Source organism: Peromyscus leucopus, chromosome 2 (genome assembly GCF_004664715.2).
Source record: "Peromyscus leucopus breed LL Stock chromosome 2, UCI_PerLeu_2.1, whole genome shotgun sequence".
NCBI lineage: Eukaryota > Metazoa > Chordata > Mammalia > Rodentia > Cricetidae > Peromyscus > Peromyscus leucopus.
This window is the reverse complement of record NC_051064.1, coordinates 142,828,954-142,848,869: the sequence shown is the minus strand read 5'-3', so window position 1 is coordinate 142,848,869 and position 19,916 is coordinate 142,828,954. Positions and strand designations below refer to the sequence as shown.

The following is a 19,916-nucleotide window of genomic DNA, read 5'->3' as shown; positions in this document are numbered from 1 at the left end:
GTAGGAGACAGGCAGGATTTTGGGTTTCCTTTTAGGCATGATGGGAACCCATGGAAGAGGTTTGAGCAGGGAACATGAGGAAGAGGAAAAGTGGTATCATGTTGCTTCTCCATACTTTATACCACTGGATCTTCCTTGCAGATTGTCTACGCAGAAAGACCTCTCACGGACAACCACAGATCCCTGGCTTCTTACGGCTTGAAAGATGGAGATGTTGTAATTTTGCGACAGAAGGAGAATGCAGACCCTCGTCCTCCAGTGCAGTTCTCAAGTAAGACCAATACTCATCACCTTCTATTACAAATGTCAGACTAGCGGGGTGTAGACTGCCTGCCTGCTGCATAACCTTGGCAGGTCATTGGATTTCTAAATCAGTCTCCTCTTTAGTAAGGTAGGTGTCATAATTCACCTAGCTTTACCTACCTCATCAAGAGGTGATGTTATCAGAGTTGTGTAGCTAGTAAGTAAAAAGTGATTGAAATGGTACTTTTTCTGTTATTCCGAACTTGGCAGATTTAAGTGGTTGGAGCACCAGGTTTGGGTCCCTACATGACACTGCTATTAGTCTTGATGCACCATTTAGAATGGGGAATTTTCTTCCCTTTGTAAAGATCTCTTTTTTAAATGACATATTTTGCCGAGCGGTGGTGGCGCATGCCTTTAATCCCAGCGCTCGGGAGGCAGAGCCAGGAGGATCTCTGTGAGTTCAAGACTAGCCTGGGCTACAGAGTGAGTTCCAGGAAAGGGGCCAAAGCTACACAGAGAAACCTTGTTTCAGGTGGGGGGGGGGAGTTTAAAATGTTATATTTTTATATGTATGGCTATTTTGCCTCCGTATGTGTCCTGTGTGCATGCAGTTGCTGTGAAGGCCAGAAGAGGGTGTCAGATCTTCTGGAACTGGAGTTTATTATTTTTAATTATGTGTGTGTCTGTGTGGAGGTTTTTACACCTGAGTGCAGGTGCCCACAGACATCAGCAGTATCAGAGCCCCCTAGAACTGGAATTAAAGGTGGTTATGAGCTACCTTACATGTGTGCTAGTAGCCATCAGAAATCACTCTTGGGGTTGGGGATTTAGCTCAGTGGTAGAGCGCTTGCCTAGCAAGAGCAAGGCCCTGGGTTCGGTCCTCAGCTCTGGGGGAAAAAAAAAATCACTCTTAACCACTGAGCTATCACTCCAGACCTCATGGCTTTTTGTTTTGTTTTAAAGATGGATTCAAACCCAGAGTGGTCATGGAACTTTCTGTATGACCCAAGCTGGCCTCCAGACTCCTGAAGACTGGAATTACAGGCATGCACCCACACATTCAGCTAGGCTCGGTGTTCATAGTCTGGAGCCTGCATTTAGGTTTAGGAGGTTTCTGTGTCTGTAAAATATGCAGGACTGTGTGGGAGTGGACACATATGTGCTTGATGCATAGCTTCCTTTAGCTACTCAAAGGGGCTCATGACTCAGAGTTTCCAAGCCCTGATGTGGAACTACATGATGAAATGTGCCTTTTTCCCCCTCCCTGCTGCCTGCTGTATTTTGGTGAGATTTTCAGATAGTATTTATAGTCTCTAGGTCTCCTGCTTTGAAAGTTTATGGTACTAGGTTGAGAAGTGTGTTAGGTGACAGCAGACTGCAGAATGGAGCACAGTGCTTCCTCCAGACTTCGAGACCATCTTCGGGCACTCACTGATCAGTTCTGGACTTTCATCCGTCCCTTGGGCTTCTGCTTTAGGAAGAATAGCAGTTTGAGTTTGCCAGTCAGTAAAAACCAAATCTTCCCTCAGGTACTTTGTGAGGTGGTTGGTACTAGACTAGAGAGTCCCTGTATTAGTTTTGTTTTTGTTTGTGTGTTTTATTGTTTTCTTCGATGTTTCTATATGGACAACATAGCCAGTAGGTTGCTGTGAGGGGAGGGCTATATGTGGAGATCTGGTTTAATGAAGTAAACAAATTTTTCAGAATTCGAAGTGAGTGGACTGGCAAGATGGACTGTCAGGTGGAGATAAGCTTCTCCAGCTGCAGAGGTGGCCCCACCTATGTATTTTTGGTGGTTGGTAGGGACAGCAGCTCCCCAGGGAGCCTGCCAGTCACTCACCTTTCCATTGCTTAAATGTTTTGTCCTATATGACCCTTCTCAACACACCCACTGGCTGACAACTGGCCTCTGTTTTAAGACAGTGACTTACTTGAGTGGAAGCTTTCTCTTTTTGTAGTTGAAGCACAAAGGGCTTTATCGAGATAAAATCCACACACCACACATTTCACCTGTTTCCAGGATAACATTCAGTGGCTGTAGACGATGATTCACAGTTGTGTAGTTATAGTCTCTATTTAGTTCATTGAGCATGGGGAACCCTAAGCCACTCTCTGTTTTCCCTTACACTCTGAGAGGTTTCCTTTTCTCTTTGTTTACTGTTCTGGGCATTTCATGGCAGTGGAGTCGTACATTGTGAGGGCTCATGTGTGAAGACTGAAGTTCTAGAAAAATCCAGAACCTGAGATGAAAAACTCCTGCCCTTCAGTTCTTCAGTCCTGTAAAACAATTATGCCCTTTAATTGTAACACACACCTTTAATCCCAGCACTTGGGAGGCAGAGCCAGGAGGATCTCTGTGAGTTCGAGGCCAGCCTAGTCTACAGAGCAAGACACCAAAACTACAGAGAAACTCTGTCTTGAAAAAAAAAAAATCTCCCCCCCCAAAAAAAACCAAAAAAAACAATTATGCCCACTTCCTTTTCAGGACCATGTGTGTCTGGGATGCACAGGTGAAACTAAAAATTCAAAGAGGTACAAAGAACCTCTTAGACTTCCTCATTCAGTGCTTAGCTGTGCAGAATTTGACATGAAGTGTTTATGCTGTGCACTTGTTCCATACAGTTTTCTTTACCCAAGTGCCTGGACTTTTCAACAGAGCAGCATATCCGGGGCTGGAGAGATGGCCCAGTGGTTAGGAGCATTGGCTGCTCTTCCAGAGAACCTGGGTTCAATCACAGTCCCCACATGGCAGCTCACGATTGTCTGTGATTCCAGTTCTAGGGGATCTAGACTATGTAGCTGCACCACATGTGTGCCCACACCGTGGATTTCAGAGGAGGATGTTGGAGCTCCTGGAAGTAGAATTAAGCATAGCTGTGAGTTAGTAAAACTATGCAAGTGCTTTGAACTACCAGACAGCTCTCCAGCCCTCGGGTGTCTCTTACTAACCACATGTGGGCCAGTAAGATGGCTCAGGGTACAAGCCTGGCAACCCAAGCTTGAGTCCCAAGATTCACATTAAGGTGACAGAAGAGAACTGATTGGATGAGGTAATTTGAATAAAAATGGCCCCCATAGGCTGGTTTTTGAATGCTTAGCCAGGGAGTGGAACTATTTGGAAGGATTAGGAGTTGTGACCTTTTGGAGAAAGTGTGTCACTGGGGATGGGGTTTGGGGTTTCAAAAAGCCCTTGCCAAGCCCAGAGTCAGTCAATCAGTCTGTCTGTCTGTCTCTCTCTCTGTCTCTCTCTCTGTCTCTCTCTCTGTCTCTCTCTGTCTCTCTCTCTCTCTCTGTCTCTCTCTCTCTGCCTCTCTGCCTCTGGATCAGGATGGAGTTCTCAGCTCCTGCTCCAGCATACCGCCATGCTCCCTGCCGTGATGGTAATAGACTAAGCCTCTCACACTATAAGCAAGTCTCCAGTTAAATGTTTTCTTTTGTAAAAGTTGGCGTGGTCATAGCGTCTCTTCACAGCAATAGAACAGTGACTAAGACAATGGGTGTGCACTGGGATACATGCTCACACATACACTCTACACAGTAACAGTAAATAAAATCTTTAATTAATTAATTTTTATTCATTTATTCATTTTGGAGACAATGTTTCTTTATATGGCCCTGGCTATCCTAGAATTCACTATGTAGACCAGGCTGGCCTCAGACTCACAAAGGTAAGCCTACCTATGCTTCCTGAGTGCTGGGATTAAAAGCTTGCACCAATATGCCTAGTTCAATAAAATTGTTCTAGAAGAGCCATATCTAGAATTAGGCAATTGCAGTTATTGAGACAAGGTATAATTTGTTTGTTGTTTTTTTTGTTTGTTTTGTTTTTTGATTTGTTTTGTTTTTTGTTTGTTTGTTTGTTTCGAGACAGGGTTTCTCTGTGTATTGTTTTTTGATTTGTTTTGTTTTTTGTTTGTTTGTTTGTTTGTTTCGAGACGGGGTTTCTCTGTGTAGCTTTGCGCCTTTCCTGGATCTCACTCTGTAGACCAGGCTGGCCTTGAACTCACAGAGATCTGCCTGCCTCTGCCTCCTGAGTGCTGGGATTAAAAGCGTTGTACCACCACTGCCCGGCTGTTTGTTTTTTGATTTTTTGTTTTTGTTTTTGTTTTTGTTTTTCAAGACAGGGTTTCTCTGTGTAGCTTTGCGCCTTTCCTGGAACTCGCTTTGGAGACCAGGCTAGCCTTGAACTCACAGAGATCCGCCTGCCTCTGCCTCCTGAGTGCTGGGATTAAAGGCGTGTGCCACCACCGCCCGGCATTTTTTTTTTTTCTTTAATATTTTTTTGAAGATTTATTTATTTATTATGAATGCAACATCTGCCTGCAGGCTAGAAGAGGGCACCACGTTTCACTAAAGATGGTTGTGAGCCACCATGTGGTTGCTGGGAATTGAACTCAGGACCTCTGGAAGAGCAGACAGTGCTCTTAACCTCTGAGCCATCTCTCCAGACCCTGTTTGTTTGATTTTTAAGTTTAACTTCTTTATTGACTCTTGGGAGTTTCACATCATGGACCCCATTCTGTTCACCTCTTGGTCCCCCCCATATCCTCCCCTCATCCCTGCCATACACCCCCACATAAGGAAACAAAATCAAAGTACACAAGCAAGCGAACAAAAACAAAACAAACACCAAAGCAAACTACAACAGAAAAATCTTTGTTTCTTCGTCATCTTCTTTCCTGCTTCTCCGACATGTCTTCATTCGTCCTGGTAGCACTGGAGGCTTCGGTGTGCCATGCATATAGTACACCTCTTTGTCCCTTCAGTTTTACTGAAATGTTTATTGTGATGAGTCACTGGTCTGGTTCAAGGCCTCTGATTTCTGGTACACCATCATCACTGGATCCTCACCAGAACCCCTCTGGGATATTCTGTGGCTGCCATGAGTCTTGGAGATCGTGAGGGTATTGTTCCACAGGACCAGTCCCTTTACCCGCTCCAGCAGGTCCTAGATGGGGTAGATGCTAGAGTGGGCCAACCCAAGACCCTGCTGTGGGCTTAGTTGGTAGCCATGCTTGTCATTCTGGGCCCCTGGGGCCACTGACCTCAGGCGAGGGGGTGTAGGCAGCTCTCTTCCATGCGTGCCCTCAGGCTGGGTTCACCTTGGCCTATGGTGGGGGCGTGGGGACCATCTCTTCAGCAAGCAGGGGCCAGTTTTCTTGCTGTAGTGTCCAGGCAGAGTCAAGGCTAGCTTTCCCAGGGCCAGTGAAGGCTATGGTCAGCTCATCATGGCCCTCTGATTTCATCTCATATGGTTCCTATGTCACCTCACATGAGGTGACACAGGCCACAGACATCCATACAGACCCCAGCTGTGACTTAACCACAGACCTAGGCATGGCCTTCAGCAGCAGCTTGGGGCAGGTCGACATCCTGGCTCTGAGTAGAGGACCTGGCTGCTCAGGTGGGAATAGTTTTGGCCCTAACCTTGGACCTCTGTATGACCTTTGCTGGTGCTGCAGGACCTGGACTTTTGCACAGACCCCAGTCAGAGTAGAACTGTGGACCCCAACATGGTCCTTGATGTTGGGTCTGGATGTCACCACTACCCCAGTGGCAGTATGGTCCTGAAACACCAACATAGGCCTCGATCTCAAGTCTGCATTGTTTGTTTGTTTGAGATTGAATCTCATATATCCCCAAAGTGGCCAGAAATTTACTGTGTGTTGGCTTACCTTGAACTTCTAATCCTTTTGCCTCGCCTCCTGAGAACCAGGATTATAGGTACACACTACACACACTACACTGTGTATGTGGTCCTGTGGTGCACACTACCATACATGGTTTATGTGGTCCTGGGGTGCACACTGCCACATACGGTTTATGTGGTCCTGGGGTGCACACTGCCTGCCACACATGGTTTATGTGGTCCTGGGGTGCACACTGCCTGCCACACACGGTTTACGTGGTCCTGGGGTGCACACTGCCTGCCATACATGGTTTATGTGGTCATGGGGCGTGGACCCAGGGCTTTGGCTGGGCAGCTGTTCTGTCAGCTGAACCACATCTCAACCCTTGGATTTAGTTTTCTAAAAACATAAATAAGGGGCCAGAGAGATGGCTCAGTGGTTAAAGGTGCTTGCTGTCAAACCTGACCGTCTGAGTTTGACCCAGAGGCTCACTGGTGCAAGGAAAGAACCCTGAGAAGTTGTCCTCTGACTTCACATCCCTTCCCTCCCCCATACACATTTAACAACTGTAATTTAACTTTTTTTTCTTTTTCTTATTTTGGAGACAGTATCTTAACTATATAGCCTTGGCTAGCTTGGAACTAAGTACGTAGACCAGGCTGGCCTGGAACTCAAGTACTGGGATTAAAGACATGCACCACTACATCCAGCTAAAATTTTTAAGTAAAACCTTTATTCTGGAACATTTTATAGATTCCAAATTTGGAGTCATTACCATTGCCTGATACTGAATTCATTCACCCTTCCTCCCTCCCTCCCTTTCTTTAGATTTTTCAAGACAGGGTTTCTCTGTGTAGCACTGACTGCCCTGGAACTCACTGTGTAGACCAGGCTGACCTCAAATTCACAGAGATCTGCCTGCGTCTGCCTCCCGAGTGCTGGGATTAAAGACGTGTACTACCACTGCTCAGCTCTTTTTTAGTTTAAGGTTTAAAAAAAAAAAGTGTGAATGTTTTCCTGCATGTATATATGTCCTGCATGTGTGTGCCTGACCTCACGGAGGTCAGAAGAGGATGTGGGATGCTCCTAGAACCCGAGTTGCAGGGCATCTTGAGCTACCATATGGGTGCTGGAAACTGAGCCCTGGTCTTCCGCAAGAGCAGCCAGTGTCTTAACCTCTGAGCTGTCTCTGCAGTGAGCCCCTCCCCTCTGTTACTCTTTCCTGTTAATTTACTCTTGGAGCACCATCTTGGAGGAAGAGCAAGGGAAAAGACAGAGTTTACGGTTAGCACTTGCTGCTGTTCTATGACGAATGGCTGTTGCATTGTTTCCTTCAACACTTGTTCTGCCGTCCATCATTTGGGTAAACTTGATTGATTGATCTCAACAGACTTACCCCGGATTGACTTCAGTAGCATAGCTGTGCCTGGCACGTCAAACCCCCAACAGCGCCAGCTGCCCAGAGCACAGGCTCAGCACTCATCTTCTGGAGAAGTAGCATCGTCTCCTCAAGGCTTAGACAACCCAGCCCTGCTCCGAGACATGCTGCTGGCCAACCCTCACGAGCTGTCCTTGCTGAAGGAGCGTAACCCACCCCTGGCAGAAGCTCTGCTCAGTGGAGATCTCGGTAAGCTCACTTGTGTGTCAGTAGTGCCAGAACAAATGTGCAAGACCCAGGCAATTGTTTTAGTCCATTGGCTGCTGTCTGCTCTGATTGTTGAACAGGCCACCATTGATGAGAAGTGAACTAATGTCATCTCAGAGACTGGGTTAATTGGCAATAATGTTTGTGTTTTATTGAAATCATCTTGATCTTCAGGGTCTCTTCATCCAACTGGGCCTCTGCCTCCAGAGTGCTGTGATTAAAGACTTGTGCTACTACACCAAGCTTCTTTTTAAAAAAATGTAATTTGGGGGGTCAGGGATTTAGCTCAGTGGTAGAGCGCTTGAGGCCCTGGGTTCCATCCTTAGCTCCAGGAAAAAAAAAATTAATTTTGGCCAGGTGCACACTTTAATCTCAGTACTTGGGAGGCAGAGGCAAGTGAATCTCTGTGAGTTCAAGGCCAGCCTGGTCTACAGAGCTAGTTCCAGGACAGCTTAGTTACAGGACTACACATATCACACACACACACACACACACACACACACACACACACACACAGAGTACCTTGTCTTGGGAAAAACAATTTTTTTTTTTTTATTCTGTGTGTGTGTCATGTGTGGCCAACATACACACACACACACACAACACATATACACACACTCTCTCTCTCACACCTCCCTGCTTTGGGAAAAACAATTTTTTTTTTTTTAAATTTTGTGTGTGTGTCTGCATGTATGGCCAAACATACATACACACACCATACATACACACACACACACACACACACACACACACTCACTCTCACTCACCACCCTGTCTTGGGAAAAGCAATTTTTTTAAAAAAATTCTGTGTGTGTGTCTGCAGACATGCAACTCGACAGCCTTGGCTCTGCCACCTCACCTTGTTTTGAGAGCAGGCTCCCTGCTATTTGTCACTGTGCTGTATGCAACAGGCTGGCTGGTCTGTGAGCTTCTGGGGAGTCTTTCACCGTAGAGACACTGGCACCCAATGTGTTCGACTCCACCAGCTTTTCGTGGGTTCTGGGGTCCAAACTCGGGCTTCATCTTGTATAGTAGACGTGACAGTACACAGCACAGCCACAGTAGAGGATAGCTCTCAAGGGCTGCTTCTCTCCTGCCCTCTTCGGGGAGCCAGAGATTACATTCAGATAATCAGACTGGTGCACAAGCCCCTCTACCACACCAGGCTTGGTTTTCATCTTTTTAAAGTGGGGTTGCATGTGTAGACCAGGGGAAAACCTCGTTTATCATCCTTAATGTCATCCACCTCCTGTGCGGAAGGGTCGCTGCTTGACTTTTCAGCAGGTAGGTGAGGCTGGCTGGCCACAGGAATCCAAGTGTGCATCATCATTTCCAGCAGTTTATGTGGACTCTGCATTTCAGACTGAGGCCCCCATGCTTGCAAGTTAAACCCATTCCCCACTGAAGCCATCTCTCCCCTTGGAAGTTCCATTGTGTTCCTTCCGTTCAGCTTCCTTCCTCTTGAATAGACTAGCACTGTTGTCATGATTACTGATTTGTTTTGCCTGTTTTCAAACTTTATGTATTTGGAATTGTAGAGTACTCTCTTTGGTGCTGAGGTTTATTTATTTACTTGTCTTTGGTTTTTCAAGATAGGGTTTCTCTGTGTAGCCCTGGCTGTCCTAGAACTTGCTCTGCAGATCAAGGTGGCCTCAAACTTATAGAGATCAGCCTGCCTCTGCCTCCCAAGTGCTGGGATTAAAGGCGTATATCACTACTGCTAGACTGAGATAAAAACATTTTTAAAATAATGGATTAAAAATAAAAAAGTGGCCAGATGGTGGTGCTGCATGCCTTTAATCCCAGCCCTGGGGAGGCAGAGGCAGGCAGATCTCTGAGTTTGAGGAACCTTGTCCTGTGAAAACCAAAAGAAAGGAAGAAATGTAGAACTGAATATACCCCTCTCATTTTGTAGAGAAATTCTCTAGGGTCCTGGTAGAGCAGCAGCAGGACCGAGCTCGGAGAGAACAAGAAAGGATTCGTCTGTTTTCTGCTGACCCCTTTGATCTTGAAGCTCAGGCAAAGATAGAAGAAGATATAAGGTAAGATCCATCTACCTAATGAGCAAGCTCACAGCATCCAGGTTGTCAAGCATTAGCTAGACAGAGGCTGCTTCTGTCTCCAGGTTGAGATAATAACCTCAGTCTTCTTTGGTAACTCTCTCCTTCATTGTCCTCACATTCTGATCTGATTTGGAAAATACTTAATGATTTCTGCTCTCAAATTTTGTGAGCACTTCCTGATTAGTAGACAGAGCAGCATCGTTAAAGCTGGGTAGGTGACCCCAGGACGACCGAGGAGAAACCCCATCTGCCAAGATCAGAAGACTGACTCTGAAGCTTGATTTCAGTCCTGATTAAATCAGGTCTTGAAGGCAATTGCATTAGAGAGCTCCACACAGGTGGGGTCTCATAGTCCTCTGTCTTCTTTCTCCTGGGCCTTTGCTGACTTGGCTGGTGGATAAGCTCTCTGCCTGACACATTGCCACTTCTGAGTCTGTTGCAGTGGTTCTCTGTTGGGGCTGTATTAAAGCATGCAGTAAGCTTTTAAAACTGCAGATGCGTAAGCCTTCTCTAGTCTGATGAGTCGGGATCTTTCAGAGTGGAGCCCAAGCAAGTACAGAGATGCTAATGGCAGTGCCGGCCATATCACTAGTCTCAGGCAAGATGCTGTTTGAATAAAATGGCCATCTGCTCCCCAAACCCAATTCAATTTTTGTTGCTAATTATGAAAATCCTCCTGTAACTAAGAGGAACAAATCTAACAGTACTATTACAATGAGTAGGGTGGGAGCTGTAGTTACCTGATTGGCTTGCTTTATTACACTCATAGGCTCTCTCCACTGTTTGCCCACACTGGGGACCTTATGAATTCATACCCGTTAGACTAGTCCTTTACTGCCAGGCTGATTCTGGACACTCTGACTGTACTCAAAATTGAAGAAGGACAAGTCATATTCCAGGACTAATTGAAAGCCCTAAGCTATTTGCTCATGTTCTGTTGCTTAAGTGTCCTCACTAATCGAATCAGATATTGGTGTTTTTTCCCCTCTTAGCACAGTTAGGCAAGTTTCTGCCACTGAGTCATATCCTCAGCTCTGCTTTTACTTTTTATTTTGAGACACGATCTGACTAAGCTGGCAAGCTGTCCTTGAACTTAATGTCCTGCCTCAGCTTCCCTACTAGCTGGGTCTGCAGACCTGCGCAGCCATGCTTTAATCAGATATTAGTATCTATGGACATAGCTTAACGAGCTCAGTCAGCCCAGAGAAATAAAGCCCTTGTGTTCTTACTGGGTCACATTGTAGCCGTAAGAGTCTGACATTGATTATAAGCATAAACAAACCCTGGAAGTAGAGTATCAAGTCCAAACAGGTGGTTTCCTGTGGGGGTGGGGTAAAGGAAGCAGATTAGATGATCCAGACAGCACCAGCTGGCCTACATGGCTGTGCATCTGGGGTTGCCCTGATCCTCTTTGTGTTGTTCGGTTAGGGTTGGTTGGTTTATTGCCTTTTGTTGTTTTGACACAAGGTTGTAGCTGGAGTTTTCTCCAGTCCCGCTCAGGCCCACAGCTGCTCAGACCCAATCAAACACACAGAGACATATATCACTTATAAACTGTATGGCTGTAGCAGCTTCTTGCTATCTAATTTTTATATCTTAAATTAACCCATTTCTATAAATCTATACGTGGCTCATGGCTTACCGGTATCTTTACATCTTAACTTCTCATGACTGCAGCAGCTGGCAGCATCTCCTGACTCAGTCTTCCACTTTCCAGAATTCTCCTCTCTCCTTAGCCCGCCTATACTATACTTCCTGCCTGGCTACTGGCAGCGTTTTATTTATCAATCAGAGCAACACATTCACAGCATATAGAAAGACATCCCCAGCACAAGGTCTTACTGTGTAGCCTTGGTTAGCCTTGAACTCTGAGATCTACCTGCCTCTGTGTGTTCCACCATATGTTGTAAATACTTATTTTAATTTTACTGGGGTGTGTGTGTGCGTGTATGTGCCACATGAGTGTAAGGAGCCTGTTGGATCATTTGGTAGCTGTGAACTGCCTGATATGGATGCTGGGAACCAAACTCAGGCCTTTGGAAAAACAGTAAGTGCTCTTGACGCCGAGTTATCTCTCCAGCCCAAGAAATGTGGGCAAATCCACCTAGAATTACAGCATTTTTATTATAATTTATTTATTGGTCTGGATATGCATGCAGTGATACATGTGTGTCAATCAGAAAACAACATTCAAGAATTACATTTGGTTCTCTCCTTCCACCATGGGTTATAGAGATCAAACTTAAGTTGTAAGATTGGTGAGAAGCACCATGCTTCCTGAGTTGTCTTGATGGCCCCACATTCATCCCTTGAAGGAAACTTCGTACTTCTGAAGCTCCTCTATTGAGACCTTCAGAGCCATAGCCAATTGGTATCCCAAAGGATTGATTTTTCTGCTTGGTTTTTTTTTGTTTGTTTGTTTTTTGTTTTAAATGGGCTTTTCCTCAGTTTCACTCACTTTTATTTTTTGAGACAGCGTCTCTTGCTGGACCTGTAGCCAACAGATTTGGGTAGGCTTGTTAACTGACCATTGAGCTCCAGGGACCCTCTTGTCCCTACCTCCCCACCTCTGAGATTGTGCTTGGATGCTGCCAGGTACCCTCATGCTTGAATGGTAAACATGTTATTGACTGAGCCATCTCCCTAGCCTCACTTTTTCTTTTTTTCCCCTGAAATTTAACTTGGGTTAGAGCAGGATCAGGGGTACATAATTAGTTGTTATGTAATTTCTAAATTTAATAATGTGTCATTGGATAAAGGTGTATAATTACATTAAATGTGTCTTAAAATTTCTGCCTGGCACATGACGCTATTGAACAGGGGCATATGTGCACCAAGGTGTGTTAGCTTCCCTGTTTGCCATACTAAATTAAACAAGGGCGCCCAGACTTTGTGAGACGTTTAACTGTCTGCTGCAGATCTGAGGTTAACTATGGGTTCGGTGAACGGGAGCCTTAGGAAGGCACAGGCAATGGCCTTGAGCAGGGTCAGCAGACCTCCGTAAAGGCTAGTAATGACTGTTCTAGGTTCTGTAGGCCACGTGACCTAGTCTCCTGTTCAGCTCTGTGTCTGCCGTGCAAGCGAATGGTAGTGGGACAGCATGGTAGTTACTTACCTACTTGCTTCTTAAGGAAGGAGAGTTTCTTTATTATTTACTCTGTTTAAGGCTGTAGTCCATGATGGTGGGGAAGACATGACAGCAGGATCGTGTTTCCTTCTTATTCAGTCTTGGACCCCAGCCTATGAAATGGTGGTGCCCACATTCAGGGATGTTCTCTCCTCAGTTAAACCTTTTCCGAAGCACCCTCACCGACAAATCCAGATTGGTATTTTTAGGGAGATTTTAAAACCACTGTCGCTGATAATCCAGGTTAACCATCACATGTTATGTAGACAGTGTCTCTGTTCCCATACATTAAGACATGCACATGTATTGCAATGTGGTTTTAGCAGTCCTGAGTTCACAGTGAACTTTACCCCAAATTGTAGATGGAATTCAATATTCCCAGTCTGAAGGTATGAGTCTAAGCAGTGCGTTTTGAGACAAGGTTTCATGTAGCTCAGGCTGGCCTTAAATGTCGCCCAGGGTGACCCTGAAGTTCTGATCCTCTTGCCTTCACTTCCCAGATGCTGGAATTTGCAGATGTGCACCACCACACCTGATTTATATGAGTCTGGTGCCCCTGCTTTCATGCATGCTATATCTCCCGATAGATGCAATTTTTGAAGCTCTGCTCTTGCCTTAGCACCATAAGCTAAATATTTTAGGCTGCTCATCCACCTTGTAATGGGAAGGAATTGTTTTTTTGGTGGGTTTTTGTTCGTTTGTTTGTTTTTTAATTTTACAGATTAGAAAAGCTAGTTGTGGAAATGAAGCAGCCTGCGCAGCACAGACAGGTGGAATACATAGAATTCTGTTTGAAGACTTACTGATGCACTGGGATGATAATTCAGATGCCCAGGACATCCTCAGTTAAAATAGCAGCACATGGCTGGCATGGTGACACATTCCTTTAATACCAGTACTTGGAAGGCAGAGGCAGGCGGAGCCCATGAATTTGAGGCTAGCCTGATCTACGGAGCGAGTTGCAGGGCAACCAGGGCTACACAGAGAAACCCTGTGTTTCAAAAAGATCCATACCAAAATAACAGAGATCAAAATAGAGGTGCATGCTTGCAAGGTCTGGTAGCACACATAATCCCAGCACTGGAGAGGCTGAGCTGAGAGGGTCACAAGTTCAAGTCTAACCTGGGCTATGTAGTAAGACCCTGTCTCAAGTAGCATTCATGAAATTTCAGTGTTTGTTAAGATACAAAGGGACTATGGCCTTGCTTTCTAGGAGTTTATTTTTCCATATCTGAGCTTTCAAAGGGAGCACGATTGTTTTACATGAGGATAATTTTATGCCTGTCTTAGGTCTTCTGCCAGCTTTGTCTCTCCTTACCTCCTGTTGAGTCACCTGTTGGGGAACACAGAACCAACTTCCATTCTATGACTCAGCTGCTCCAGTTAGGGAAAAAACCATTTACCCAATGTGTTTGTGGTGTTCTTTCCTGGAAACGGAGCTCTCAGTGTGCTGCTCTGACTTGTCACAGGCAGCAGAACATCGAGGAGAACATGACGATAGCTATGGAGGAGGCCCCAGAGAGCTTCGGCCAGGTCGCCATGCTCTACATCAACTGCAGAGTGAACGGGCATCCTGTGAAAGCCTTTGTTGACTCAGGTAATGATGGGGAGAGGGGAGGCTCTGTGGTCTGCTTGCCGATTGATGCCTAGAAGTTACATTTTCACTTTTCAGTCTGTGTTGGTGATAGATTTCTTTCCCAGTCATTTCTTAACCTGGTTTTAGGTTTAGAGTGCCTCAGCTGGTGGTAAAGACTTGGATGGGTGTAACCAAAGAACTGAAAAATAGAGGCTCAAACAGAGGGAGTCAGTCCGGGTTGATGGGGGGTGGGAGGTGGAGTGGGAGTTGGATCAGTGGTTAAGAGTTAGAACTATTGCTGAAGATGTGGGTTCAGTTCCCAGCACCCAAATTACACAGCTCACAAACACCTATAACTCCAGCTCCAGACAATATGACACCCTCTTCTGGCTTCCATGGGCACCTGTACTCATATCGCACCCCCTCTCCACATATACATGTAATTAAAAATACATCCTCAGCTCTATAGTGAGTTTTAAGCTGGTTTGTGAGATTTATGTCTGACCCCGGCTGGGCACTGACTTGACACAGTCCTATAGAAAGTGGGAACCTTTAAGGGTTATTGAACAGATAAAGAAATGATTTGAAGGAGGTTATAGTTTGGGACTGCAGGCAGAATCAGCTGGAAAAATTTTATAATTTTGAGGGTCGTATTTGCTTTAAATTATATGTGCATGGCACAGATTCAGAGCCAGAAGAATCCACTTAGGAGGGAGGTGGGTATGAGCCCTCAGCAGCTTTGGAAAGAAGGAAGAAGGTCAGAACAGCAGACATTGTGGAGATCTGATTTGTAGTTTCAGGCAGTTCAAGGGCGCAGTGAAGGCAGCAGGAGTCAACATTGAACTGTGCCATAGTTGTAAGATGGTGAAAAGGCCATGCCACTGGCAAAGAGAGACATCTGAAGTGAGGTTTGGGAGGAACTAGAGCTGTCCAGTACACAGGATTCAAGGGAGGGGCTAGGGCTAGACAAAGATTACAGAAGTATCAGCCTGCTACAGCTAAGTACATATACCCTGAGATAGAAAATAATCTCATGTAAGGCTAGGGATGTGTCTAGCATACACAAAGCCCCGAGTTGGAACCTAGCACTGCATAAAACTTAATAGGAACATAATAGAGCATGTTTGTAACCCCAGCACCCAGGGAGGTGGAAGCAAGAAACTCCTTAGCTATATAGTGAGTTTCCAGCTTGAGTAGCAGTGAGATATATGCCCTCAGCTTTCAAGGGAAGAAGACCCATTTGTAGGTTCATTTCTAAGTTTTTGGAAACGTAGAGGACTTTTGGGCTTTTGTCCCTCTACCCACCTTCCCAGGGGTGTGGTTGTTTGGTTAAGGCAGGGTCTCACTATGGTAGCTATGGATGGCCTGGAGCTAGCTGTATAGACCAGGATGGCAAACTCAGAGATCTTCTTGCCTCTGCCTCCTGAGTGCTGGGATTAAAAATATGTGTGTGCTACTGAGGCCGGAGAGATGGCTCAGTGGTTAAGAGTAAGCTAAGAATGCTCTTTCAGAGGACCCAAGTTCAATTCCCAGCACCCACATGGCAGCTCACAACTGTCTGTAACTCCAGTTCCAGGGGACCCAAGACCTATGGCAAAACACCAATGCACATTAAAAAAAAAGAAAGATATGTGCCACCATGCCCAGCTTTTTTCTAAAGTAGTTCTGGGTTCAATTCTAGGTTCTTGTCCATGTTAGGCAAGTGTTCTGCCACTGAGCTGTACTCAGCTGCAGCCTATATTTTTTTAACTTGTGAGCAGTGTGTCCCAACACTTTAAGTAAAAATTACTGGAATCTGTGTGTTGAAGCACACACCTGTAATCCCAGGAGACTGACACAGAAGGATTACATGTTCAAGACTAAATTTGGACTACACAGGAAGTGAGAACCTGACTCAGAAAACAAAAGCAGCCAGGCGGTGGTGGCTCACGCCTTTAATCCCAGCACTCGGGAGGCAGAGGCAGGTGGCTCTTTGAGTTTGAGGCCAGCCTGGGCTGGCTACCAAGTGAGTCCCAGGAAATGCGCAAAGCTACACAGAGAAACCCTGTCTCGAAAAACCAAAAAAAAAAAAAAAAAAAAAAAAGAAAAGCAAACAACAACAAAGACGACGATGTGTTCTCAGTACTGTCAGTAACATCTGGATTTTAGAAGGTCACCTTCCGATAGGCTTGTTTGCTATTGGTAAAGTTTGTTTTTGTGTGTGTGTTTTTTAAGCCCCCCCCTTTAAATTTATTTATTTTCATTTTATGTGCATTGGTGATTTGCCTCCCCTGGAAGTGGAGTTACAGACACTTGTGAACTGCCATGTGGGTGCTGGGAATTGAACCTAGGTCCTCTGGAAGAGCAGTCAGTACTTTTAACCGCTCAGCCATCTCTCCAGCCCTGTTAGTAAAGTTTTTAAGTATTGTTCTGGTACTCCATTAAAAACATACTCTATCTCTCAGACTTTTATACTGTTTTAGATTCTGGTATAGAAATGGAAATTGAATTAAGCAGGGATGTTGTTGCGCATATACCATCCTAGAACATGGGGGTAGAGGCAGAAAGAACAGTAGGAGTTTTCAAAAATAAGTAAAAGATCAGCTAAGCAGGATGATGTTACAGAGACAGAAGTCTTACCACAAATGCGGGTTATATTTTTACAGTGTGATATTTCTCTCTCCCTCCAGGTGCCCAGATGACTATTATGAGCCAGGCCTGTGCAGAAAGGTGTAACATCATGAGACTGGTGGACCGTCGGTGGGCTGGCATCGCCAAAGGAGTGGGCACCCAGAAGATTATTGGAAGGGTGCATCTAGGTGAGTGAAGGCAGGCTGGGTGCTGCTTTTGTAGGGCAGTCGAGTTTTGAAGTTCTTTCCTGATTCCCTCTGGTTGGCATGGCCATGCACATGCAAGCAAGCGGATGTGTATCTGTGGGTGCACCTGCTCCTGCGCAGGTTAGAGAACAACTTTGGGGGTTGGTCCTGGCCTTCCACCCTTCCACAGTCCCTGGACTTGAATTCAGGTTGTCAGATTTTCATGGCTAACAGTTTACTTGCTGACCCTGGAGTGTGGTTTCTTTCCCTCTGTCCTGGCTAGGTCAAGAGTCATTTCCATCACAGTGTTAGGCACTGTGTCTTTTTTTTTTTTTTTTTTTTTTTTTTAAGATTTATTTATTATGTATACAGCATGTATGACTGCACACCAGAAGAGGGCACCAAATCTCATTACAGATGGTTGTGAGCCACCATGTGGTTGCTGGGAATTGAACTCAGGACCTCTGGAAGAACAGTCAGTGCTCTTAACCTCTGAGCCATCTCTCCAGCCCCCTAGGCACTGTGTCTTAGTCTCCCTGTGATCAGTGTTGCCGTGGGGGTGCTGAATGCTCTTGGGATGTGTGGCCCCTTGCTTCTTTCAACTCCCCTTAGGGCATTTCCATGTACTTGAGTGTGATCTTTTCATTTCTTATACTCAAATGTTAGTGGCTTTTTTAGTCTGGAAATACATCTTTCAGTTCCATGATGGAGCCCACCCAGTGCCTTAGCACATGATAAGCACACTTCACAGTCAGGCTGCCCGAGCCCCTTGATGTATTCTATTGGTACTCAGTCAAAATGGTGTCCTCGCTAGGCTCATCCTAGATAGTCTTAGTTTCTCGGGTGTGTGTGCATGTTTCTGTTTCAAGAAAGGAGGGGGGGGGCGGGAATATTAGTGCATCCTTAGAATGGATATTTTCTCAGTTAAACCTTTTTAGAAACTGTAGCAGAATATCCAGAGGTATGTTTCCATAGAGATTCTAGATCCCCTCAAGCTGGCTTTAAATAAGATTAAACTTCACAGACCTCTATTTCAAGAACCGGAAAGACATCATAGGAAGGGTTTCCAACCAGGGACTACATGTGGGAGGGCAGCTAGAGGTGAGATTTTGTGTGTGTGTGTGTGTGTGTGTGTGTGTGTGTGTGTGTGAGGTTCTTGGTGCTTTTTTTGTTTGTGGTACTCAGTTTTGTTTTCATTTTGTTTTTTTGTTTGGTGGTTTTTGTTTTTTGTTTTTGTTTTTGTTTGTTTGTTTGTTTGTTTTTTGAGACAGGTTTTCTCTGTGTAGCTTTGCTGCTTTGCGCCTTTCCTGGAACTCGCTTTGGATACCAGGCTGGCCTCGAACTCACAGAGATCCGCCTGCCTCTTCCTCCCAAGTGCTGGGATTAAAGGCGTGCGCCGCCACCGCCTGGCTCATTTTATTTTTTATATTTCTTTTATAAGAGTGGTTTTATGTACTATGCATCTCTGGTGCCCTTGGAATTTAGAAGAGGATATCCGATGCTCTGAACTTACAGGTGGTTGTGAGCCTCCATGTGAGTGCTAGGAACCTAACTTGGGTCCTCTGCTAAAGCAGCAAATGTTTGACCTCTGAGCCGTCTCTCCAGCCCCAATTATGTGGTTCTGGGTCATGACTTTTATAGTGGGCAGTGTCAAAAGCTGGACCCTATGCAGGTCTCAATTAGTGTCTGGTTCTAGCTATCATCACCCAGGGGTTATCCACACTCTAGATATCTGGAAATCTTAGAGCAAGAGTATTCGAGGTGTTCTGGGGTAGCTGCAGGGTCTTGTAGAGAGGGGACTTGGAAATGAGACCAACATCATAGCACGCATATACAATTGTCCAGGTGGATTACAGCCCATGTCGGTTAGAGAAAGGTTGAATTGGCAAAGTGCTTACTGTGCAAGTGTGAGAACCTGAGTTTGGATCTCAGCATGCAAAAGCAAGGTGTGATGGCACCTGTGTGCAGCCTCAAAGCTGCGAGTACTGACTAGCTGGTTCTGGGGACTGGTAAGCCGTCCAACCCAGCCCGAATGTTCAGTAAGACCCTATTTCAAAAACTGCTGTGGAGAGCAATAGAGGAAAAGACATTTAGCCTCAAACTCCAGTCTCCACATACATGTTAACACCTACACATGTGCTTAGAGGCAGAACCTCAGCTTGAAATGTGGTGTCACGTATACCTGGAAACTAAGCATTTGGCAAGTGGAGGCTGCACAATTAGGACCAGCCTGGACTACATGAGATCCTGACTCCAAAACTGAAGAAGGAGAAGATAATGAAGAAAACAAGGGAAAGATTAAGATTTTGAGTTTGTTTGTTTGTTTGTTCGGACAGGAGATCTGCCTGCCTCTGCCTCTGCCTCTGGGATTATTAAAGGTGAGCTCCACCATGGCCAGCAAGATTAAGAAGTTTGCCTTGAGAGCTGGGCATGGTGGTGCATGTCTTCAAACTAATCTCAGCACTCAGAAGCTGAGTTCCAGACCAGTCTATAGAGCAAGTTCCATGTCAGCTAGGGCCACACAGAGAAAACCTCTGTGTGTGTGTGTGTGTGTGTGTGTGTGTGTGTGTGTGTGTGTGTATGTATGTGTGTGTATGTGTGTGTGTGTGTGTGTTGGGGTGGTGGTGGTGAGTGCCTTGAGCACATGTGGTATCATACACCTATAGTTCCAGCACTTGAAAAGACAAATAATATTTTGAAATAACAAAATAGACAGTAATGTTGGCTAGAAATATGTATAATACTATCTGAAGATCTAAGAAAAGCTAAAATGATGAACACAGAACTAAGATAGTTGGGAGAGTTGGAGGAGACAGGAGGAATATAGGAAATGT

The 19,916-nt window shown here is 45.3% G+C and overlaps 1 protein-coding gene across 3 annotated transcripts in view; it reads left to right on the top strand.

Moving 5' to 3' along the window:
* LOC114700863 (protein DDI1 homolog 2) overlaps positions 1 to 19,916 on the top strand; it is a 49,751-nt gene that overhangs the window by 10,718 nt on the left and 19,117 nt on the right. For all 3 annotated transcript variants that reach the window (XM_037203165.1, XM_028880673.2, XM_028880676.1), the window contains exons 2-6: positions 142 to 271; positions 7,267 to 7,503; positions 9,437 to 9,563; positions 14,181 to 14,308; positions 16,957 to 17,085. In XM_037203165.1, the coding sequence (XP_037059060.1) occupies positions 142 to 271; positions 7,267 to 7,503; positions 9,437 to 9,563; positions 14,181 to 14,308; positions 16,957 to 17,085 (751 nt within the window). The remainder of the gene's footprint in view (positions 1 to 141; positions 272 to 7,266; positions 7,504 to 9,436; positions 9,564 to 14,180; positions 14,309 to 16,956; positions 17,086 to 19,916) is intronic.